General features: G+C 40.7%; 1 protein-coding gene across 1 annotated transcript in view; it reads right to left on the bottom strand.

Moving 5' to 3' along the window:
• The window catches only part of CFAP54 (cilia and flagella associated protein 54), a 394,557-nt gene that overhangs the window by 316,444 nt on the left and 52,263 nt on the right, over nucleotides 1-25,850 (bottom strand). Inside the window, exons 12-16 of the mRNA XM_066591462.1 lie at nucleotides 24,944-25,109; nucleotides 23,495-23,577; nucleotides 16,677-16,811; nucleotides 13,301-13,451; nucleotides 1,712-1,776 (exon numbers count right to left, since the gene is read on the bottom strand). Of these exons, the coding sequence (XP_066447559.1) occupies nucleotides 1,712-1,776; nucleotides 13,301-13,451; nucleotides 16,677-16,811; nucleotides 23,495-23,577; nucleotides 24,944-25,109 (600 nt within the window). The remainder of the gene's footprint in view (nucleotides 1-1,711; nucleotides 1,777-13,300; nucleotides 13,452-16,676; nucleotides 16,812-23,494; nucleotides 23,578-24,943; nucleotides 25,110-25,850) is intronic.

Here is a 25,850-nt window from a genome sequence, read left to right as displayed (position 1 = left end):
AGGTGTAAAGTCTGCTCTTTCATAGAGAATGTTAAATACTTTTATCCCCATCTTACTGGCAAACGATGTCTTATATATAATTATGTTAATTATAATACAAAATATGTGGTGTACTTGTCTACGTGTATGATCTGCCACGTGCAATATGTCGGCTGAACAAACAATAGATTGTAAACTAGAAGATATTTCTCTGATATGATTAATTGTGGTATAGTTGGCATATTTATGTTGTCATGCCACTTTAGCGACTGCCACAAAGGTAACACTGGGAGTTTGTTCACAAGCTTGTTCCCAAGCTCCTAAGCAAGGAGTCCTCTTGAATTTTTATACTAAAAAGTCAATAACCTGGGGGCCTGAACATGCAACAGCAATTGATTTATCAATATAAGATAAATGTTTTAAGGCCCATTTAGACTCAACAATTATCACTCAAAATTTGCTCAAAAGCCATCTTTTGAGCGATAATCGTTGCGTGTAAATGTGCCCATCTTTTAGTTTTCTGCCGAACGATGGACTTCAGTTCTGCATGAAATCCGTCCTTCAGCAGAACAGCTGATAAGACGAACCACACGCTGTGCTCTGCCCGGGGACCGCTGATAACAGCTGATTGCATTGTCTCAGCTGTTCTCAGCCCCAGTGGCAGAACAAAGAGAATTTATTCAGAGAACAGCGGGCGGTCCTCTGAATAAATTCAGCTCCTGGTGGCTCATATGCTGCTAATTGGTACTAATAGGCATTAGTACCAATTAGCAGATTATGATAAATGATCGCTCAAAAAGGCATCTTTTGAGCGATCATCTCTGTGTCTAAATGCACCTTTATTTATTCATCTGGCTTTTCAATTTCAGAATGATGTATTTTATATTCTGGGTTCTGTGACCTGATCTGTCATTTCATTGTTGTTGCCCCAAATATGAATTACTACAAATGAACCAAAAGCAGTAAAGTTCACTCCACCTAAATAGATGAGTCACATTTATTTTTTTAACTGCATGATCCAAATAAATTATTCCTGGACGCAGCTAAAGGCGAAACGTGCAAGGATTTCCAGACCCTCAGTCATGAGGTAACACTTTATTATGTTCATGATTTGGAGCTTGGTTGCGCCTATTGTAGGTTGACATAAGTATGATTCTACATGTATGACCTGAGGTGGCGTATTTCCCTATATATTCGTGCTGCATTTCCTTTAGGTTTTGTTTTTTTTAATGTTTTTATTATATATGTAATTGTCAATAAACAATTTTTTTTTATGATAATTTCGGCAGTCCTGTCTTGGAGATTGATTTTGGGGATGATCCAAATATCCTGCAACAACAAGATGCAACTGGATGTCACTACAGTTAGATCTTACTGCCGTTTGCTTTCATTATACAAAAACATAACAGTCTGTTGTCCATCTGGATACTGGTTTGACAGGAGAAAAAAAAGTGTAGCTCTCCATGTCTTTCCGTGCTGTAACCAGACGTTTACTTTTTTTTGTCTATGATAGAGGTTAATGGCAGCAGGATCCTATTGTAGAAACCTCCAGTTAGACCAGCATATATGGTAGAAATAGTATGCCTCAACTTAATGGTAAAAAAGTGGAGTGAACCTAATTTGCCACAAAAAGGGTAAATCATGCATTACTTTCACACAGAGTTCAAGAACATTAGGTTTATAAGTTCATTAGGTTATGTCTTGACCAGGAACGCATCACTTATCTGCTCACCTTCATATTTAGAGGTTTATTTCTCCCGCTGCGGCCATCAGCATTTACTTTTTCATGTGATCTGTCTAGATAAGACAAAATGCAGGTGTTACTTCTTATAAGCTGCATCCAATAGAGTGAGCCATTTAATACAAAATGCGACTACAGAATTAAAGCTAAGGCTGCTATTAAACGAATACTAGTGGCTGCCGATAGTACTCACGTTTTGCTAGCAATTAGCACTATTACACGGGCGGTGCTTGTGTAATAGCGCCCTAAATGAAAGCTTAAAAACTAATTAGAACGATTACAATTAACAATAGGAAGTAATCCCTCAGGATATATGATAATATTACAACACATTCCTGTCTTCATACATATTACTTTGCTTAGGTAAGGAAAAGGCTGTTATACTCTAACACTATACACAGCTCTGATAAATCCCTTACACTTTCAACATCCTTCAACATTTTAATGTGTTTCAACATGCGGAACATCATCCTCAAAATGAAACCGCCAAGCACTAGAACATTTTTATTTATTCAGAGCTAACAACTAGGCCTAATCCCTGAAATATTTATATAGATACATACATATATATATAAAAAAAAAATCAAGCACCTAGAAGGAGTTGTTTGTTTTTGAAGTATTGGAAATCAAATCTTTAATACTGATCAGTTGCTCAGATCTGTGAGCAAGAACACAAGAATAGAGATGGGATACTGGGATACCTGGCGGAGGGAGGTCGGGACTTAGAAACTTTCAGAGAGATGTTTCATTTCTAAACCCAGAAAATGATGCAAATTTAGTGAAGATCTTTGCCTGATTATAGGACAGTAGAAAATTAGCAAAATTTATTGAGAGGCATATGCATTTTACGGACTATGGACTGGAGCCAAGTTGTCTTCAGCAACTAATCCAGGTTTAGTTTGGGAACAGATGATGTCCTTGTTCGTGTCTGGAGCCCTCAGGGTGAACGGCTCAATCCTGCCTTTGCCCTGGAGCGCAACACTGCCGGTTTGATGGTCTGGGGGGCCATCACGTATGGCAGTTTGTCACCCATAGTAGTGGTACAAGGGACAGTGACAGCTGATTGATATTCTCAGGACATCCTGCAGCCACATTGGCAGGGCTTCCAAGAGGCATTTTTCAGCAGGATAATGCTTGGCCGCAGACAAGAAGGATGTAACAGGAATGCCTCCACATCATTGTCACACTTCGTGGCCTGTCCGGCAGCTGGGTTTATCACCAACAGAACATGCATGGAGATATTTGGGATGCCAACTTCTCGCCCGAGAACCTTCTTCCAGGTGATTGGGGATTCGGTCACATGCTACTTAGCAAATTCCAAGCAAGTTCACTTTTCACTCCATGCTTTTCTTTAAGTAAAGGCTTTTTTTCGCACCACTCTTCCATAAAGCACAACTCTGTGAAGTGTATGGCTTATAGTAGTCTACTAGACAGATCCTTCCATCTTCGCTGTGGATCTTTGGCACTCCTATCATTGGTGTCTTAGTTGAATCTTCTATTAATGCCATCCTTGTTGGTATGTGACTTTTGGTGGGCATCCTTCTCGTTAGGTTTGCAGTTGTGCCATATTTTTTCCCTTGTATTACAGTGGATATAACGTTGCTCCATGAGATGTCCACAGCTTGAAATATATTTCTATAACTTAGACCTGATCTATACTTCTCCACAACTTTATCTCTGTGCTGTTTGGAGAGCTCATTGGTCTTCACATTGCTTGCTTGTTCAATTTCAAATGTGATAATGCTCCGTATGACCTTGATTAGTCTGTGCCACGTTTCATTATCACACAGCAAACATATGCAGGTATACATCCACTGTTCTCTAAGGGTACCTTCATACTTGTGCTGGTCTTGTATGTTTTTTGTTTGTATGTATAGGAATAGTCCCATTGAATTCCATGTGATCTTAATTAATTACAAGTAATTCTGCTGTCAATTTCAATCCACTTCAAACATTTGTATTCTTTATTGTGTAAAATAGCATAGCATGCTGCATTCAGCTGATGCAAAAAGAGTATGATTCATTTTCTACAGTCTAGTCAATGAAAGAATGGACAACAATAGGTTTTCGTTTTTCTATCATTTTATTCACTGGTCATTCCATTGATTTTAATGAAAGAATATCCTGCCTAATATAGCGGAAAAATAAGCTCATAGCTATCTTTAAGCTTATACATTGTAGCTATATTGTTTCTTTTCTTCCTAAAGATTAAATACGTTGTACTGAGAAGGTATATTGGGGGGTATATTGCTAAAAATTGTTACATTTAATAGCGTAAAAAAAGAAAAAATAAATTCTCAGCGCCTCAAAGAATATAAGGAAATAACAAATATAAAAATTGGTGAGTCACAACTCACCTGGTGCACAGTGCGCTCCTAATTAAAGGAGCCACCGGCACCCGATATCCACGTACGCCTTCAGTAAGATCCTGGTCTTCAATCCTGTGACTGCAGGAGAGCGTCCCGGGGTGTAAAGCCTTCAGGCTTCCAATATCCAAAGCGGTGAAAAGAAAAAAGACCCCCGCGCTCCGAGATCAGGAACTCCGTGGCATAAATTAAATGACTTTTATTGCGACGCGTTTCAACGGTACACGTTGAAACGCGTCGCAATAAAAGTCATTTAATTTATGCCACGGAGTTCCTGATCTCGGAGCGCGGGGGTCTTTTTTCTTTTCACCGCTTTACATTTAATAGCGCATATAATTTGCTTGTGGTTTAATCTCCATTGCACAGGTGATTAATTAAGGGGGTGGGGGGTTATCCAATCAAGGTTGTAGAAATTGCATCTGTGGAACTTGCTGTGTCCTTTCCAAACAGAGTCCTCCAGGAGTATCACAGATAAGAGCTATATAAAAGTGTGTGACTTTAGATTCAGGGTCATTAGAAAAGTCACCTATAATTATTCACTACTTATCCATTTTAATTTTCACTTGCATATATTACTTTTAACTAATCTATCTGTACAATCCCCATTCAGAATGAGCTCAATGATTGACAATGCCGCCAGTGTACATCTTGTGCCATGTATGCAGTTCTTGAAGCATGTATACTGCTGTATGAGATGTGAGCATGTTACTCATTAGGAAGTCCAGATCCTGGATCTAAATGTGTGGCTTGCAACACTGAGATCCATTGGCAACCTGGAAAGGGGTTCGCTGCTCACTAAGCAGAAACTCACTGAGGTAGATGCTGGGGTGGATGGTAGAATGGAAGGCAGCTGGGTGACAGAAGGAGGGGTAGAGGGAAGAGTCTTAGGAAGACTCGTCCTGAAATATTTGTGAAGTTGACAGATGAAAGGAATGCCATTAAAGGACTAGGGTAAATTCAGACGAGCGTGTTTATGTGCGTACAATTGTGCGCACAAAACAACGCATCTATTAGAACCATAGGTTCCCTACGGTGTGTTCACATGTCTGTGTTTTACAGCTGTGCAAATGCGTGCACCTGTAAATGATAGGACATGCGTGCACCATTGGTCTGTGGTGCATGTAAATATTCCCGGCGGGGAGTCCCCTTGTCACTGAACACTGTGACAGCACTGTCACAGTGTTCAGTGACAAGGGGACTCCTCGCAGGAAGTAAAGAATCCCAATGTTCAGAGGATCGCAATGTTCTCCCATTGGCGCTTCTACAGTACCATTGAAAGCAATGGGTTACCGGCAAGCCCTGCAGGGATTTTTGGGGAAGGGCTTAAATATAAGCCCTCCCTAAAAATTATCCCTGGAATGTACTAAAAATAAAAAAATATACACTCACCTCCCCTCAGCTGTCGGGGCTCAGGCACATTCAGCTTATCTTCTCCCTGCACTGCTCTGAATCGGTTTCAGCAGGCGGGGACTTAATGGGACTGCAGAAGCGATGCTCCCATTGAAAGCAATGGAAGAAAAGCTGTGACAGCTGTGGGAGGGCAATTCTTCAGCCTTGCGGGGAGTCCCTTTGTCATTGAACACTGTGACAGTGTTGTCACAGTGTTCAGTGACAAGGAGACTCCCTGCAGAGATGAAGAAATCCTCTGCTACAGCTGTCAGAGCCGAAGCAGGGGATTCTTTACTCTCCATGGGGAATATTTACACAGCAGCGGTGGATAGGTGAAAATATATATATATATTTTATTTTTTTTAACACGGGCCATGGCTGATTTTCAGGGAAGGGCTTATATTTTAAGCCGTTCCCTGAAAATCACTGCAGGGGTGCCAGCATTCTATTGCTTTCAATGTGGCTGCCGGCAGCAGCTGCAGCCCCATTGTAAGTGATGCTGCACAGACCTGCATTCACCAATGTCTGTGCACATACAAAATACGACACTGAGCGAATTTTAAGCGAGAATCATTGGGTCTAAATGGGCCTTAAGTCAGTACTCAAAAAAACTGTCTTCCCAGGTGTGGGTGTGTTCAGCTTTTATGTGTACTGACCTGGAGTGATTGGCTGACTGGAGACACACACACACCCAGCCAGCACAATCTCCCACACCTGAGCAGGAAAGCTCCAGAGAACCCGTAGAACAACAGGTCTCAGCAGACACAAGTGGCAGCAAGGCAGTTCCAAATAAATCTGAATAAACTGGGGTCTTGGGCAGAAAAGTGGCAAATGAGGTTTAACACTGATAAATGTAAAGTTGTGCACATGAGTAGAGAAAATACATGTCACCATTACACACTGTATGGGAAACCAGTGGGAAAATCAACATGGGATCATGGGGTGCCTCACAAGAGGTCTAGGGGCACATGACAAGAACATTGCTCTTCCTCTTTACAAATCACTAGTCAGATCACACATGGAATATTGTGTACAGTTTTGGGCACCGGTACTCAAGAAGGACATATTAGAGCTTCAAAGGCGAACAACTAAATTAATAAAACAAACAGGCGGACTACAATACCCAGAGAGGTTATCAAAATTGGGTTTATTAGTTTAGAAAAAAAGACAGCTGAGGGGCAATTTAATAACTATGTATAATGTATGTATATGAGATCTCTCCCATGATCTATTTGTTCCAAGGAGTGTGACTGTAACAAAGGGGCACCTCTAAGACTAGAGGGAAGACGGTTTTTACACCAGAAGGTTTTTACACCAACAAAAAGGGGTTTCTTTACTGTAAGAGCAGTGAGACTATAGAACTTTCTGCCTGGCAAACTCACTAAAAGAGTTCAAGAGGGGCATGGACGACCTTCTTGAGTATAACAATATTACATGTTATAGTCACTGAAGAGTTGTTGATCTAGCAAGTACTCCGAATGCCAGGCTTTGATTCAGGAAGGATTTTTTCCCCCCTCAAATGAGGAAAACTGGCTTCCACCAGACCACCATTGCAGGAAAATAGGCTGAACTGGAATGACACAAGCCTTTTTCAGCCTAAAATACTACGTTACTATGTTACTATCAGCAGATACTTGGAGAATGGGATTCGGGGCACTGGACAGGAGACGGAAGATGCGGAAAATTCTTTATTAAGCTACGCATTTCAATGTTGCACCAATCCTTCATCTGGCTTGTTCAAAATATAGTGAAAGACAGCAGAACCAGAACCTTCTGCTGTCTTTGACTATGTTATAAACAAGCCAGATGAATATGCCAGTGCGGCACTGAAACATGTAGCTTAATAAAAGATTCTCCTCATCTTCCGTCTCCTGTCCAGCATGCAGGGTACCCTTCTTCTCCAAGTATCTGCTGATTTACTATGGATGCTTCTGCTCATCTATTGGGGAGGCTATATCTGACAGGCTTATTAGCGTTCCGGGTACCATTATTCCTACCTACAATTATTTCTTTGTTACACTGTGATGTTTTTCTTGTTTTACAGTTGACTATGGTACTATGTAACAGATTCGTCCAGGGTTAAGTAATACATACATGTCCTTTGATCAGAAGGTTAATATGCAGATTATAGAATCTGTAGTATCATGACTTTTTCCGTAGGTCACTTTTACATTTCAGTTGGCAGCTACATTGCTAAATGGTTTATTTTTCAAGGTCTTCAGAATGGGATTCTCCAGACTCGAAGTTCACAGTGTCTCTGTGGGTTAATTGCCCTGTTGTCTGCAGAATATCCTTACGGCAGAAAACTAATTTCCGCCATGGTCAAAAGGGTCCTAGTTCAAATTCACTTCGGCAGTGTGTTTAGCAGAGCTCACAAATACATTCCTCCTCACTGCTACAAATGTGCTGTATCTGTTAATTAAATCCATCCTTCCTTTCGCCTGCCACAGTGCACTCATTTTACCCTGTTTGCCAACCTTTCTTGGAAACCATAAACAAATGCACCTGACTATTACATTGTAAATTCTTACCCATCAGGTAAGAGCACAAAATATGTCTAGTCAATACTGGTTAGGTAACATTTTCAGTTTCTGAGAGATATTTGTCCGTGTTCATTTCTAACAGTATAAAGACACAGCTTTAGCAGATTTGCACAGGTGTCTCTAAAGCTAGAGTCGCACATTGAAAGGAAAAGCCTTAAATAACTCAATCCCAGAAAACATTGCTTCTTTTCAGGGTTACTTTTCCCAATGCGAGTCACAATAAGGATATATCCACATAGGATTGAAAAAAATCTGTTGCGGATGTGGCTGCAAATCCACAAATTGTTGTGGAAATGGTCACAGATTTGCTGAGAATCTCACCGTATGAATTACAAGGGGGTGAAGTCCGATACAGAAATCCAAGGGAAGAACTCACATGCTGCAGATTTAATGTCTGCACCACGTGTCAGTTTCTGCACGGATATATTTCAGCATTGAGTGACTGAGCTTTGCTAAAATCTAGTCTACTTTGTTGCTATTGTAATTTGGACAGCAAATTTGCAACATTTTTGCTACGTGTAGACACAGTCTAAATATTTAAATATTCAACATTCACGACAGCTTGCTCTAAGGTCTCTGTTCAAAAAGCATGTTATTTTAAAAGAGTTCACAATCTGTCCTAACGTGCCGATACCTCCCCACATGTCATCTCCAGTCCTCACCAGCCCTTCTTCTCTGCTCCTCACATCGTGATCACCAAAATTTCTCCTGCCCAACTGTCTAACCTGCAATAGCTCTGTTTGTACTACACGAATAAGGAGGTAGCTTTTTACCCTCACCTATTGTCTATTACCTTCTTCTTCTGTCCCGGCCTCTCACTTAGTTAGTATTACTTTTTTATTGTTTTTTCATATATTGTGTATTTTAACCTCTCTGCATTTCATATGAATAGCTCTCTGTAAGGTAATGGTACTATAACACTAATAATCTCATGTATATGACAATCTATAAAGCCTCTCGAATAAAATAAAGCTGCATTATAGCATTGTCTATTTGAAATGTTAAGTTATTGCAAGCCATGAGCTCTTCCAGTAATACTCCAAAGTATTTTATTTTAACTTCCCAAAAACTGAAATACTCTAAATAAGTTTTGCCTCTAGAGACACACTCCAGCAAAAACCGTCACCTGATTGTAACACTTTGGAGGTCTCCTATGCATATTGCAGTCACTTCCATGCCATGTAGCTTCCTATCTGATGTGTATCAGACATCACTGTAATGTTAGGATTTGTAGCCAATTTCTTTATCGCTATTCTGTGCTATCAATCCCATGATGCATCAATACAACATCATATGAGCAGCTAGAGTCTATACCATCTCTGCCTGTAGTGAGGACACTGATTAACGCTACTCTGTATTTTTACCTAAATAAGCTACAGAAGCAGGATGAGCTGTCATCTCATGTATTATAACTGTGTGACAGGAGCTGTGTGATCAACATCAGGAACTGTGATAGGAGTGTCTGTGTCCCCCTCTAAAGAGCTTGAGTGGTGGGGTCCATCACACAGGAATTATGCTGACTGAAAAACTGACTTTTTAAGAGGGTCTTAAAGTCAAGGACATTTTAGGTGGTCACAATGAAATCACATGATCCAGCTGAGGAGAGGGGCTCCAAGAAGTTTCAAATAGAAAGAAATAACTAAAGAAGATGATATTAGCAAACTTTTGATACAGTGGGGGACTAGTTACATAATAAATGAACACAACAAAATTATCAGAGTGGCTCTATACTAACTACATAATAAAATCTCAGTATACAATGCTGTGAAGTGCATACAAATAGTAAAATTTATTAAATCTGCCATTAAGGGGACCTTGCAAGATGTTGAGGGAGCAGTAGATATAGACTGCTAATTAATAGGAAATTATAGTACCAGTGTTTCTGGTGGTGCAATGCGCCATGCTGCTGTGCTATATGGTACGTCCATTATGATCCCCACACATCACACACACAGCTCTACTACATCCATCTTGATTACCACAGAAGATAAACACAGCTTGGCTCCTCCCACAGCAGTGACATCACCACAGGTTCTTCAGCTCACGGATCTCTGTGGTGGTGGTAGGTCAGTGTCTTCTGTCAGGACCCCTGAGTTGTGTCTTCTGAGATAATGGCTTAGTTGTCTTCCCATATTATTATTTGTGTCCTCCCCTTCCAAGAGCGTTGTTTTTCTGTTGGTCAGGCTCTGAGTTTTATATATCCTATAGGACATGCGATGACGTCACCAGGGAGCGGAGCATGAGAAAAGCCCAGATACAGTACTTTCTACAAAACTGCACAATGGCTCCTCCCACAGCAATTATGTCACCACAGGTCCTTTAGCCCACCGGATCTCTCTGGTAGGGGTATGTCGGTATCTTCTGTCGGGACTGCTGATATGTGTCTGAGATAATAACGGCTTAGTTGTATTCTCATTTTGTTATTTTTGTCCTTTTCTTTTCAAGAGCCCTAACTTTGCTGTTTTTCTGTCGGTCAGGCTCTGTGTTTTATATATGTTGTAGGACCTTCGATGAGGTCACCAGGGGGCAGAGCGATGACATCACCAGAGGCAGAACATGAGAAGCACTCACATACATACTCACTGACTGACAAGTGGTGGTTAGTAGTTTGACTAATTAAATAAACCCATCACTACTGAACATAAATTAATACCATTTCACCATATAGAAAATGAACCTATAAGCTAGACTAGAAACGCTACATTGGACAGTGGTTACAAACTGCCGGAAGTAATACTGAAATGTACAAGATTGCCCTGTTTAACATTTTGCATGTTTCAGGAACTTTCAGTGCTGAAAAAAAGCTAAAGGTTGGCACATGTTCTTTTTCAACTTCACACTAATGTTGAAGGGAATACGTAACAAGTTCATTCTGGCATCTAAGTCAGCTTGTTCTTTATCGGGATTTCAATATTTTAGAGCTGAGAAAGTCATTATTCTCAGCAGAAAAGGAAAATTCACAATGACATTGTCATTTCTCTGAAAAACAGAAACAAGAAAACTTCTATGAAGGTCTTCTTAGGAACTTCCTGAATTGTTTTTATGTGTATTTCAAAGACTCAAAATCAATCAATACTTTCCCCTGTATTTCAGTAAATATGAACATGGCACAGAAGGGTTATTTGAATGCAAAACAGTCTTCTGGCTGAAGAATACTGAAATGTCTGCTGAGGAGCTGTATGTGTGATGACACTACTGTGATCCTTTCCATCAGCTCCAGCTATTATATATGTGCGTTTGTGCATGGACAATGCATTTTTGTCAAAACTTTCACAACTTATCCTCAACTTATCCTCAAAATATAATGTATATTCCACACAGTTTTCCGTACATATAACTAATCTACAGCTAACTGATATTTATTGCTTTTTTTAAGGATCCCTGCTATGTTAAACCAGACAACTTTAAAATATGTATATTTGCATTATTTCCCATCCCCTAAAGGAGATATGTCTTTTTTACTGTAATATTTAACTAGGTAAGTATATTATTTGTTATTCACTAATCAACTTTCATTAGCTACTGCTTTGACAAGCCAAAGTGATCTACCAGTAGAGCAAATAAACCATTGGGAAATTACAATCTCAATGTACCTTTAAGAAATTGCTTACTGGAAACAGCAATTTGGGCGATAATGGTCCCATGTACATGTGGCCGGCAACAGGGCACTGAGCAAGAAATCGCTCATCTGTTTAAGTTGCTTGGTTTTTTAGCAGAACTAATATCCAAATGACTGTCGGCCTTGTACACAAGAGCCAATCAAAATTTCCCATTTACTGTGAATTAAGGTGGTGGCGATGACGTTCACTGCCTGCTCCGCCTCTATTCACTTGAATGACTATTGCTCCTGTGTGAAACACAGGAGCAATAGTCAGATGGTTGCCAGTGGGTTGGCCGTCGGGTGCATCATCCTATGTAAAGGGTACCCTTAGTAGTTTCCCTTTAGACCATCATCGACCACCTCTAGCTTATTCTCCACAAAAAAATTCTAGGCTGTTGAACACAGTCGATGGTCTAAGGAATTTGATTTTCCTGTATCTGCAGCTGTTTTACAGATAATGCAAATATCTCCTATGTGATCTCAAGGAACTCCAAACAAGGTGCACAACAGGAATCATTGGCATAATTTTAGAACAATTTCAAATATCTATGGTAATTTCTACCCTCACCTACTGTTGCCTTCCCCCTTCCCTTGAAGGCCTATTACTCATTTAGTTCATGTTCCTTTTACTTGTTTTTCCCTTATGTAATGTACTTAAACTCCTAGAATTAATAGCACTTAAAAATAATAAATAACAACAACAACTAACATTTATGGTGGAATTACATTCATGCTTAATTGGCTTTATATGTGTTCTTTATGCTACATTTAGCTTTATGGCTTCTGTGACCCCTATACTAGTTTTATTTAACATGTATATCTACTCTTTTCTGCTGCAAAATAGAGCTGTCTTAACCATTTCTAAAAATGAAATTATTAGAAAAGTTAATTGAAACTGCACAAGTAAAGCTGTTGTATTGTTCCTCTATTATATCGCCTGGAAATTTCCGAATGAATAAGAGTTGATAGGCTGCTCATTTGGCCCTGAGGGGGAACAGAAGACCAGAAAAATGAAGGTTGTGGGTTCAATCCTTGCATGGTTCAGGTAGCCAGCTGAAGGTTGACTCAGCCTTCCATCCTTCCGAGGTTGGTAAAATGAGTACCCAGCTTGCTGGGGGGTAAAAGATGACTGGGGAAGGTAATGGCAAACAACCCTGCAAAAAATAGTCTGTCAAGAAAACGTCACGATTAGAGATGAGCGAACGTACTCGGTAAGGGTGATTTCGCAATCGAGCACCGCGATTTTCGAGTACTTCACTACTCGGGTGAAAAGTACTCGGGTGCGCTGTGGGTGAGCGGGGGGTTGCAGCGGGGAGTGGGAGAGAGAGAGGGCCTCCCCCCTGTTCCCCACTGCTACCCCCCACTCCCCTCTGCAACCCCCCACCCCACAGCGCACCCGAGTACTTTTCACCCGAGTAGTGAAGTACTCGAAAATCGCGGTGCTCGATTGCGAAATCGCCCTTACCGAGTACGTTCGCTCATCTCTAGTCGCGATGTGACGTCACCCTAGGAGTCAGCCATGATTCGAGGCTTGCACCAGGGAACTTTACCTACACAGAGTTGGAACAGTTTAATTTGACTTTTTATTACTTTTAGAAGGTTCTTATTTGAACATGAATTTTGATTCAACTCCAGTAAACTCTTTACCTTTTAATCCCTGCTAATTAAGTTGATGTTTTACCTGACTTTCTTCCACATTTCACAATGGCATCAGCCATACCTTCTGAGATCCCTGCTAATCTCAATGCAGCTTCTCCTAATATGAGAGCATCTGTATGTATGATATTTGAGTGTTGCATCACTTCATAGATGAGACATAGAATATAGATCCACTAGAAGAAGAATAAAAACATTATATAAAAAATGTACTCCATGATTCTCCTGATTAGGGCTCTGATATTACATCATCAATACATAATGACCCTATAGTCTATAAATGATGACTGTAAAGATATGTAGTGTGCAGAGACTGACTGAGGCAAAGTGTTGGCCTGTCCTGGCACTACAATGCTATTCTTTACAATCTTATTCTCTATCCTCTAAAATCTATTTGCCAACATTTTATTCCCATTCTGATCATTGGTCTTAATTTACAAAGAAGACAGGAAAACACAAGCACACAACAATCAAAAAAGCAGCAAAGAACAGGAAAACGTACGTTATATATTATGTGTAAGGGTGGAGCTTAAAGGGGATTCTGCAACTAAACTACTGATTACCTATCCTCAGGATAAGTCAGCAATAGTTGATTGGAGATGGTCTGCAGCTTGAGATGCCCACAGATCAGTCAACTAAAGTGACAGCAACACTCAGGTGAGTGCCGCAACTGCTTTAGTCTATACCAGACACAACACCATGCATTGTATAGTGGGCTACGTCTGCATAGCGAATCAATTCCATTCATTCGAATGGAACCATGAGAAGAGGCTGCTGGACTCTTTAGGCAAGCGACTTCTCTTTAAAAAGCTGATTGTGGGGATCCCAAGCGGCAGACCACTGCCGATCAACTATTGATGACTTGTCCCGAGGATAGGTCATCAATAGTTTAGTCTTGAAAAACTGCTTGGCACCACAGCCATTTTTCTGTTTTTCCTCTTTTTTTTAATATTGTTCACGGTGTAGGATAAAATAACATGATATTTTAATAGTTCAGACTTTTATGGATGCAGCAATAACATTTATATTTTTTCTTATTGTTTATAATTTTTTAATGATAAATGGGGAAAAAGTTTTTTCTTGAACTTAATACATACACTTTAATATTTATAACATTTTCAGCCAACTGTTTATGTGTATTTTTTCTTTTTGATCCACTGGCAGACTTGAATACGTGATCTCTTGATCAATTACAGTACTATGTAAATGTTTTAGACAGGTCAGGAAAAAATGCTGCAAAGTAAGAATCGTTTTCAAAAATAGAAGGTGTTGGACTCCAAATTTATTCTGCAGCAGGACAACAAACCCCAAACATACAGCCAATGTCATTAACAACTATCTTCAGCATAAAGAAGAACAAGGAGTCCTGGAAGTGATTATATAGTCCCACAGAGCCCTGATCTCAACATCATCCAGTCAAACTGAGATTACATGAAGAGAAAGAAAGATTTGAGTAGAAGATCTGTGGTAAGTTCTCCGAGATCTTTGGAACAACTTCCCTGTCAAGTTCCTTCAAAAACTGTGTGCAAGTGTAACTTGAAGAAATGATGATGTTTTGATGACAAAGGGTGCTCACACCAAATATTGATTTGATTTCTCTTTTGTTCAATCACTTAGCATTTTGTTAATTGACAATAAAAACAATGAACACTTCTAGTTTTGAAAGCATGCAAACCTTCTGTACTGTAGTATATTGCGCTGGTGCAATCCAAGTAGTACTGTAGCCTGAGTACTAAGAGGGTAACCCTAAGGGCCTAAGGTTGCTACGATAATCACTCAGCACCGTTCAGTTGCGCTGTGGCTGACCAATTGGAGTGACAGAGAAAGGCCTCTCCCTTTGTGTAACCACCGCAATTGATCCCTGCATCCTATAGAGACTGGACTTACCCTGGATCCCAGCCATTGCATGTGAGTGTCAGCTGCATAAGGCTGGGTTCACACGGGATGGAAATCTCGCGGCTTGGCTGCACCGAAACACCGTGAGATTTCCGCGGGAGAGCTGCTGCTTCAAAATCTATGGCATTTCGTTGGAGCGGTTCTGCCACCGGCATTCCACTGCGGCTTTCTCTCCCCAGAGAGAGAAGTAAGGCCGCAGTGGAAAAAGCTCATATGCAGACTTATGTGCCTCCATTGTAATAGACAACATGTATAATCTGTGTAGTTTGACCTGAAGAAAACTGACTTACATCTTTCCCATCGCTAGATCTTTCAATCTTTGGGCAGTTTGAGCGATTATCTTTGCATGTAAAGGGGCCTTAACTTGACTTTTAACATGTTGTGATAACAACATCCTCAAAGTTACCCATTCAATTGCTCTACACTGGCTTTTGTTGTGTTAAGACAAGATAACAATAGCTTTCCAATGGCCTAGATAAGATAACTTGCTATTGAATGTTATAGTCAAGTTAAAAATCTACAGATGTTGCAAAGTTTATGTAAATTAATTGTATATGTAATCAGTAAAATAGTGTTCATACTATGTCTTTTCAGAGGAGGAATTTTAACTTTCATTTGGCATGTAGCATTTTTTTTTTACCTTCCCAACCTTAAAGAAAGATGTTTCTTTCATTACAACAGCTTATTATGTACAATTTAGAAAGAAATTAAAGGGGTTGTCCCGCGCTGAAACGGGTTTTTTTTTTTTTAATAGGCCCCCCGTTCGGCGCGAGACAAACCCGATGCAGGGGTAAAAAAAAACAACTGGATAGTACTTACCCGAATCCCCGCGCTGCGGCGACTTATTACTTACCTTGCTAAGATGGTCGCCGGGATCTTCACCCACGGTGGACCGCAGGTCTTCTCCCATGGTGCACCGTGGGCTCTGTGCGTTCCATTGTCGATTCCAGCCTCCTGATTGGCTGGAATCGGCACACGTGATGGGGCGGAGCTACGAGGAGCAGCTCTCCGGCACGAGCGGCCCCATTCAGGAGGGAGAAGACCGGACTGCGCAAGCGCGTCTAATCGGGAGATTAGACGCTGAAATTAGACGGCACCATGGAGACGAGGACGCTAGCAACGGAACAGGTAAGTGAATAACTTCTGTATGGTTCATATTTAATGCACAATGTACATTACAAAGTGCATTAATATGGCCATACAGAAGTGTATAACCCCACTTGCTTTCGCGGGACAACCCCTTTAAGTAAGGCACTGGGCCATTCTGCTTCAGTAAAGGGGTCTGACTCTCACAAAAAAAGAAAGCTGGTAATAACTCTGTGAAATGCACTTTTCTGTTTGGTGGCCAGTTGTAATTTTTATTCACATAGTTGATTTTTTGTGTCTCTTAAAGAAGAATATTATTTATTAAAACTTGCTACTTCCTAAGCAGAGGAGTGAACAACAGACCAAAATACATGAATGTCGGGTAGAAACAAAATTATACTATGGTTAATCAACCTTACCTTGCTATTCATCTCACATTTTTGTACAAATTTGGATCCATCTAATCCAGTTTGGATTCGCTGCATCCCAACTTTGCATTTTTGCCACAGTAATAATACAACACTAACGACAATGTCTTCATCTGGTTGGGCATCCTAGAAAGTGTAAAATATAAACGTTAGGAAAAAAGGTGCAGATTGTAAATGAATTACAAGAAATTATGGTGAAAGCCTCAATTACGGTAATTAGATACATTAGCACATCACTATATTAGCCATCAAAGTAATTTTCAGCTAACTGATCAAGTGGTGCAAGAAGGTAAAAACAATAATAATACGGAATTACAGCTTAGCGTCCCACAGACTTTATTTCAGGAAAAAAGACAACTCCTGGGTCATCTAACATTAGATTAACAAACTTGGCATTCAGTAAAATTGCATGAACGACCATTTTTCTGCGCTCACGGCCTGCGTTTTCTCGCCCATTCACACAACCGAGAGCAAAGTTTTTAGCGAAAAAATACGTCACGCCGCGAAAAACCCTCGCTCTGCCAAAATCCTCGGGATGCATTCCAATGCCTGTATAGAGGCACCTGTAAGCTTTTCGTAGCGTTGGACACTGCTAAAATGCCTTACCCTCCCTTTTTCTCCCAGATCCGATAGGAGTCTATGGGTGCTGCCGCCGTATATCGGGCAAAAGATAGTTCCAGAACTATCTTTTTCCCTCCATATATGCGTCAGTGCGTATTTAGGTCGCGTATGTTCCATTTTTGACGGTACAAAAAGATACATAGTATTTTTATGTTACTATAAGAGTAAGAACAAACAAAGCGAAAAAGTCATTGGAATAAGTGTACCCCACAGCCTATAGGTGAAGATAAGGAAGCCATTACAGCCTTTATTGGAGTCGTTCAGGTCTTTCCGAGACTCCTGAGTGTAAACATTTCAGGCACTAAGGTTGGAGCTGCAGATTTAGAGAGGAGTCAGGGAAGATCCAGGAGTCAGTAACAGTAAGTCTCAGGTCACAGTACAAGGGAGGAGACGGGTAGTGTTGTCAGGATGAATGCCAGAGGTAGATAACGGGAGGTCTCAGGTCACAGTACAATAGAGAAGATGGGTAGTGTTGTCAGGAGAATACCAGAGGTCAGATAATAGGAGGTCTCAGTTGCTTGTAGAAGAGCAGGCTAGTATTGGAGCTTGACTAAGGCCGTGGAGCACAATAATCACGCACTGAGGGAGTGGCAGGGCTAGAATTTTATAGTGTGCCTAATCAGAAGCAGAGGCAGGGTCAGGATAGGGGAACAGATCAGGAAACACAGGATCATTGCTAGGCTTTAGCAGAGGAGCTGTCCAGATGGCTGGGTGGCTCAGCGGGAAAAGCTGCTGACTGGAGTACAGGAGGTCCTGGGTTTGATCCCTGACACCAAGTGTCAAATCATTTTCTTATGTAGTGACAAATCCCCCAGTATTACGTCTTGTCTAGAAACATTACCTATGTTGGTGAAGCAAAAGCAGCTGAGCTAAATGAGCAGTGTAGTGAGTGGCATGGTACTGCTCTCCCGTAGCCCCCATTCCCAATTTATACTTTAGAGGACACCCATAGTGTCCTCTATAATATGTCAATTAGGTGTCAAGTCCACCTCTATTGGCCCACATATATAAAAGCCTTAGCATGTCGTGTGGTCATCCAAACACAGGGTGGCAGTATTTCAATTACAAATCGACACAGGAAATATTAAGGCAAGTTGTAATGGTGGCTAATTGAAATAAAGAAAAAAATTTAAAAAAACCTTACAAAAGATGAAAGGGCTTCTATCTATATCAGTTTTTGGTGTTAAGGTACATTGCTTTTTAACAGAATCAACAAAAAGTTGGCCATTAATGCAAAATAATTGCCAGGGCTAACTAATAGCAGGACACTATTTGCTGATATGTACTTGTAGATTACTTTAGTCCATAGGATGCCAAAGAACAGTATACAAGCGGCTTGTGTACAATCTGACTTTCCCATTCCCTTCACAATATTTGATGTATCTATCTTATTTTTCCATAAACAATAAATGCAGCCCAGCAGAGCTTTTTGTCCCTCACAATAGCAGAGGAATGGCAATCCCCATTTACAGTACACAAAGCAGTCCCTGTGATTGATTTATATGCAGACCTAGACAAAACCTGTCAAGTTTCACTGATTTCTTCTCAGTCTTACTGACTGTTTGCAGTGACGCATACGTTAATGGATTATCTATCACTCACAGCTTTCAATAATTTCTCATTTAAATTTCAGATTCTTTTAGAAAAAAAATAAAATGAGTGTCTACTTTTATTGTTAATGTCCTTGTGTATCTGTGTGGCAGGAGATAGGATTATTTTCATATGTAAGTTGGAGAAGAAAAGTTCTATGGTTATATTAGACTCATCACTATAGACTCGTATTAGTGTATAATGTGACATGAAAGTCACTGACTGGTTTATGAGCAAAGCTATCTATTTATTTTGACCACTGCAGATTCTGCCATTTCTACACTAAAATGCTTGAAGGGTTTCTAAAAGATGCCATCCTGGAGTACCTCGATGAAATTAGCTGTATAGCTCCATATCAACATGGGTTTATGAGGGGTCACTATTGTTAAACCAATCTAATTAGTTTCTACAAGGAGGTAAGTACTAGACTGGACTGGGGAGAGTCATTGTAGATCTTTTTCCAAAGTGTTTGATACTGTGTGGCATAAAAGGTTGATATTAGAGATGAGCGAGCACCAAAATGCTCGGGTGCTCGTTACTCGGGACGAAATTTTCGCAATGCTCGAGGGTTCGTTTCGAGTAACGAACCCCTTTGAAGTCAATGGGCGACCCGAGCATTTTTGTATATCGCCGATGCTCGCTAAGGTTTTCGTTTGTGAAAATCTGGGCAATTCAAGAAAGTGATGGGAACGACACAGCAACGGATAGGGCAGGCGAGGGGCTACATGTTGGGCTGCATCTCAAGTTCACAGGTCCCACTATTAAGCCACAATAGCGGAAAGAGTGCCCCCCCCCCCGCACTGTCAGCGTAAAGATCGTTCTCCTCTGCCATAGCTGTAACAGCTGTGGCAGAGAAGAACGATGTTTGCCCATTGAATTCAATGGAGCCAGCAATACAGCAGGTTCCACTGAAAGCAATGGGCTGCCGGCGATCACAGGATGAATTGTCGGGAAGGGGTTAAATATATAAGCCCTTCCCTGCAATTCATCCAGAAATGTGTTACAATAAAAATATATACCGGCCTATAAGGCGACGGGGCGTATAAGACGACCCCCCAACTGTCACCTTATACGCCGGCAATACAGTGGAGCAAAGAATAAAAATCATTACTCACTTCTTCTGACGTTCTGCGGCGCTCCTGCAGGCTGTCGCTCCCTCCTGGTTCCACGGTGGAGCATTGCTTTCTGGACGCAGGGCTTGAAATCCCCGCCTCCAGAAACACAGCCAATCACAGCCATTCAATGACATCATTGTCATTGGCTGTGATTGGCTGAAGGCACGTGTGTTTCTGGAGGCAGGGATTTAAAGCCCTTCGTAGAGAAATCAATGCTCTGCCGGGAACCAGGAGGGAGCGACAGCCTGCAGCAGCGGCGCAGAACACCAGAAGAAGTGAGTAATGATTTTTATTCTTTGCTCCACTGTATTGCCGGCGTATAAGGTGACAGTTGGGGGGTCGTCTTATACGCCCCGTCGCCTTATACGCCGGTATATATTTTTTATTGTACCACATTTCTGGATGAATTGCAGGGAAGGGCTTATATATTTAACCCCTTCCCGACAATTCATCCCCGCGCTCGCCGGCAGCCCATTGCTTTCAGTGGAACCTGCTGTATTGCTGGTTCCATTGAATTCAATGGGCAAACATCGTTCTTCTCTGCCACAGCTATTACAGCTGTGGCAGAGAAGAAGGATTTGTCTTCTATATGTTCTCAATGGGGTCGGCGCTGCTGCCGCCGGCCCCATTGAGCGCATATAGAGAAGATTTATGGCCTTAAGAAGGACCGTTGGGGTTCTTGAAACCTAAAATCACTCCTAACACTCTCCCTATAGCAGCTCCACCAAGATACCACTTTTCCTGAACTATGTCAGAACGCATCTGTGGCGAGCCGCGGGAGGGGCAGATTTTAATACTCGGGTGACACCTAATCTCGCCAGCCACTCACTGCAGGGGGGTGGTATAGGGCTTGAACGTTGCAGGGGGAAGTTGTAATGCCTTCCCTGTCTTTCTATTGGCCAGAAAAGCGCGCAAATTTCTCAGGGAAGAAAATGAAAGTAACCCGAACACCGCGTGGTACTCGTTACGAGTAACGAGCATCTCGAACTCCCTAATACTCGAACAAGTATCAAGCTCGGACGAGTATGCTCGCTCATCTCTAGTCGATATATAAAATGAGAATACTTGGTCTGGGTGAGAATATGTGTAAGTGGGTAAGGAACTGGTCAGTGATGGAAAGCAGAGGGTGGTAATAAATGATACATACTCTGATTGGGTCACCGTTACTAGTGGGGGACCACAGAGGGCAGTATCGGGCCCTATTCTTTTTAATACATTTATTAATAACATTGTGAAAGGATTGTACAGTAAAACTTCAATGTTTGCAGATGAAATTACTATATATAGTTTTGTAACACAAAAGGGGACAGTATACGGTTGCAAATGGATCTGGATAAACTGGGGGGATGTGGCAGAAAGTGGCAAATTAGGTTTAGGACTGATAAATGTAAGAATATACACATGAGTAGAGAAAATATATGTCACCATTACACACTAGATGGGAAACCATTGGGTAAAGCTGGCATGGAAAAGAATTTGGGGACTTTGGTTAACTGTAAGCTTAGCTGGAACAACCAGTGTCAGGCAGCTGTTGCCAAAGCAAATAGAATCATGGAGTGCATCACAAGAGGTCTAGGGGCACATGACGAGAACATTGTTCTTCCTCTTTAGAAGTCACTGGTCAGACCACACATGGAATATTGTATACAGTTTTGGGCACCCGTGCTCAAGAAGGACATATCAGAGCTTGAGTGGGTTTAAAGACGGGCAACTAAATACAAAAAATGGAATGGGCAGACTTTAATACCCAGAGAGGTCGTCAAAATTGGGATTATTTAGTTTAGAAAATCATGGCTGAAGGGCGACCGAATAACGATGTATAAATATATCAGGGGATAATACAGAGATCTCTCCCATCATCTATTTATACCAAGGACTGTGCCTGTAACAAGGGGGCGCCCTCTACATCTAGAGGAAAGACAGTTTCTACACCAAGATAGAAGTGGTTTCTTTACTGTAAGAGCTGTGAGACTATGAAACTCTCTGCCTAAGGACGTGGTGATGCCAAACTCACTAAAATAGGGGACCTTGACGCCTTTCTTTAGTGTAACGATACAAGTTATAGTCACTGATTACTTCAGGCGTTAGTCAAATCTATGCATGATTCAGCCGGACACCTAGATAGCTGCATAAAGGAGTTGTATAAGCTATATAGCAACAAAATGGTAAGAAATTCTTAATTAATAGTATTTAGAAGGTTTGTATTTAGGAAATTAACAAAAAAAATCAGTGCAAATGAGCACATACCTTTTAAAAGCAGTTATTTGCAGTTAAATTACTCATCCACCATAGTTAAACATACATGCCTTCTGTAAGGATAAATCATTCAGCCTTGATACATATTTGCAGAAAGTTTCAGAAACTAAAAGAATTAGTACAGTGGATAAATGTCTGATAGCTGTGGATCCAACTGCTGGGACCCCCCGCGATCCCAACAACTGTGCATCCTAAGTTTTCCATATGAAAGGAGTGGCTGTGTGCAGGCATGACCACCATTATCTATTGGAAAGAGGGAGATTGATGTGTTCAGCAATCTTCTGCCCCATAGTAGTAAAAGAAACAGTGGTCACACATCACCACTCTATTCACATAGGAAACTCAGGTGTTGAGATCACTGGCAGTCCCAGAAGTTGGATCCCCAGTGATCAGACATTTATCCCCCTTTCTGTGCATACGACATAAATATCATTTGTGGGAAAACCCCTCTACTCTCCTCCTGCTCCTTTCCATTACTGGGTTATAGGCAAAAAATGAAATTATGGATTATACTATGAAAGTAGATTTTAAAGTGATAGCATAACAGAAGCTCTTCACGATGAGAAAAATCCAGATCAGCTCTAACCATGCAGAGTAATTACTTTGTTAGTCAGGGAAAGAAAATAGCCTGTTTTCTTTCCCTGACTAACAAACCAGCTTTTCCAAATAACTCATACCGCAGATTCCTGGACTTATCAGAGCATGACATGGAAAATGTTGGTTACCTGCACTGAATTTTCAGGTTTTAAGTGGAGTTAAGGCCCTTTTACATGCAAAGAAAATCTTTCAAACGACTAAAAGATTTAGCGATCTACTTTCATAAAGTGTTAATGTCCATTAACACTTCATCATCGTCATTTGCATGTAAAAGGACCTCGAAGAGTTGTTTGCAGAGCCCAGCTGTACAAACAGCTTCCAACACATTCCATTATTGTCTTCCCAGCTAGTCTAAACCTGCCGTGGGAAGAACATCCTGTAGTCTATTGAAAGATGAGCGAAATACATTCAAATGGAATGTATTTGCTTAATCTTTCAGCGGCTGAACGGTGGATCTTAAGTGAACTTAAATCCATCGTTCAAAAGGAAAAGAGGATAATGCCCGCGTTTACATGTAACGGTTATCACTCATTTTCAGCCATTTGGATGAATTTTGAAAGATAATCGTTACGTGTAAAAGGGCCTATAGGCTATAAAGCTTACAAGTATGAAAATTATCAGACACGATACCTGCGAAGAGTTACACACACAGAAGTATAGTGTCTCTGCCAGCGTGATGTGATCGTCTGGAAGTCTGTTGTCTACAGGTTCACCTGTGATGTGAAAGACATCAATCCATCACTAATATGATTAGTGGATTATTGCAGATATTCTGGAATGCACACATTATTGTAGATTTACCACCTTTAACTTTTATTGCCTACTTCACAAATGCCAAAAACTTTTTTTTTTAATCTTTTACATTTATCTTCACTGTGTGCAGACATAGCAAGAAGTCGTTTGTATCCTTCCATATTACCAGCCAGTGTTTTTATGGTTTACCTAATGGCCTCTTCATTAGAAATCCCACTTGTTTACAGCTATTGCTATACAGATATTTATGTTAAGATGTACGGTAATACGAGTTTGGATTGTGAGATGCTTTGTATGCAGACACCTTTCTTCCTTATTAAATAATCACAAACAAAATCAGTAATGTACACAAGGAGAGTCTGCTGATTCTGAATAGTGTTTAATGTTTTAAGATGCATAATCACTATGAGATCTCATGCATATTTTAACTTGTCGGGTTGTCCCCTCAGAAGGGAAAACGTTAATCAGTTTGACTGGAAGCGCACACCACGCTTTAATGAGGCATCTTCACCTTCCTACTCTTGACTTTTTTTTACCCAGGAAGAACTTATTCTACGTGTATAATAGAGACGGAATCTTAGAATGGACTAAAACACTTTAGAAAATATTCAAAAGGATTAAAAGTGTAAGTATTTTGAGTGAAACAGAAGCAAACAGTGAATATATTAGATAAACTGAAACTGTGTGCTTGAAGAACTTTGTTTGATTTCCTTTATAAGGGCGCCACCTGGTGGAAAAATGCACTAATGGTAATGCAGTGCAAGATCTGAGCTAAGTGATACACATTATGGAAATACATCATTTTATACGTGAAATTTGCTATTATTCGCAATTCATTTTGAGCTCGTACCATGCAGTACATGGAAACAATGTTAATACATTACAATATAATGTGTTTCAGGGACTTATATACAACTAAGAGATACTGTAAACAACACTTTCATAAGTTTGTAAAGTATTAAACGGTTTTCAGAACTAAAAAAAAAAACACAATCTAATGGGCGTGGAATGATGCAAAATTAAAAAAAAAAAGGATTGTTCACCGCTTAAATGGCCTCTAATTCCAGCGAAGCCACCCCAGTCTTGGAAGCTGTTGGCAGCGATCACTTGTAATTCATGGTACACATGACCGCTCAGTCAATGACTGGCTTTAACAGTCAAGTGCCATTCATAGCACCATTACATCTAATGCTAAGCTGGAGTAGGAAGCCATTTAAGAGAGGAGTACAGCTTTTTTTCACTTTCCATCATTTGCCACTATTAGAATTGTTTTTATTCCCAGAAAACCCTTGTATAAGAATAGTGTTAGTATCACGCTTCACCTACCGTGTAGCCCCATAATTCTAAGATAGTCGGGTAATTCAGCCATATCAGTTTGCTTCACACTCAGTTGTACGTTGTGTTTATGTTTTTTCCCGGACAGCAAGGGTTCAGCAGCAATAAGTATGCTAAGATCTTTCAGCTCTTTCTTCCATTTTGCACTTTCATTGGCCTAATTTAAGAAATAATGTCATTATAAAATTTTCTCTTTTCTGTGACAGTTGTGAGTAAAGGCCCATTTACAAGTAACGATTATCGCTTAAAATTCGCTCGAATGACCAAATTGAGGGATAATTGTTACATGTAAACGCTTGGCATCCTGCAGTTTTCGCTTGAATGATGATAAAGTATCTCTCAATAGACCACATGCTGTTATCTCCACGGGAGTCGTTAGATAACATTGCAATCTGCTGGCAGCCGCGAAGAGAACAATGCTGCTGTGTGCACAGCTGGGCACATGATTAATCACACGCTAGGCTCTGCGAACAGCTCCTGGAGGCCCTTTTACATGCAAATGAAAATGATAAAGTGTTAATGGTCATTAACACCTTATACAAATAGATCGCAAAATCTTTCAATCGTTTGAAAGATTATCTTTGCATGTAAATAGGCTTTAAGCAAGTCTATAACTTAAGGCTAATTTAAATGCAACAATTATCGCTCGGAATTCGTCCAAACGACAGCTTTTGAGCGATAGCCGTTGCGTGTAAATGTGTGCCTATCATGCACTTACCATGCACTCTTCGTCCATCACTGAGTTCAGCTCAGCATAGAAGCAGTCGTCCCTGATAGGAGGGACGGCATGCTGTGTTCTCCGCAGGCAGTGCTGATATCATTGTATGCAAGCTGCTGCCCATGGCAGAACAATAGCGATGTCTTTAGAGACCAGTCCACCCGCTGTTCTCTAAATACA

This window comes from Eleutherodactylus coqui, chromosome 2, assembly GCF_035609145.1.
Source record: "Eleutherodactylus coqui strain aEleCoq1 chromosome 2, aEleCoq1.hap1, whole genome shotgun sequence".
NCBI classification, from domain to species: Eukaryota; Metazoa; Chordata; class Amphibia; order Anura; family Eleutherodactylidae; genus Eleutherodactylus; species Eleutherodactylus coqui.
The sequence above is the reverse complement of the archived record's forward strand: the minus strand, read 5'-3'. Positions and strand labels throughout refer to the sequence as shown.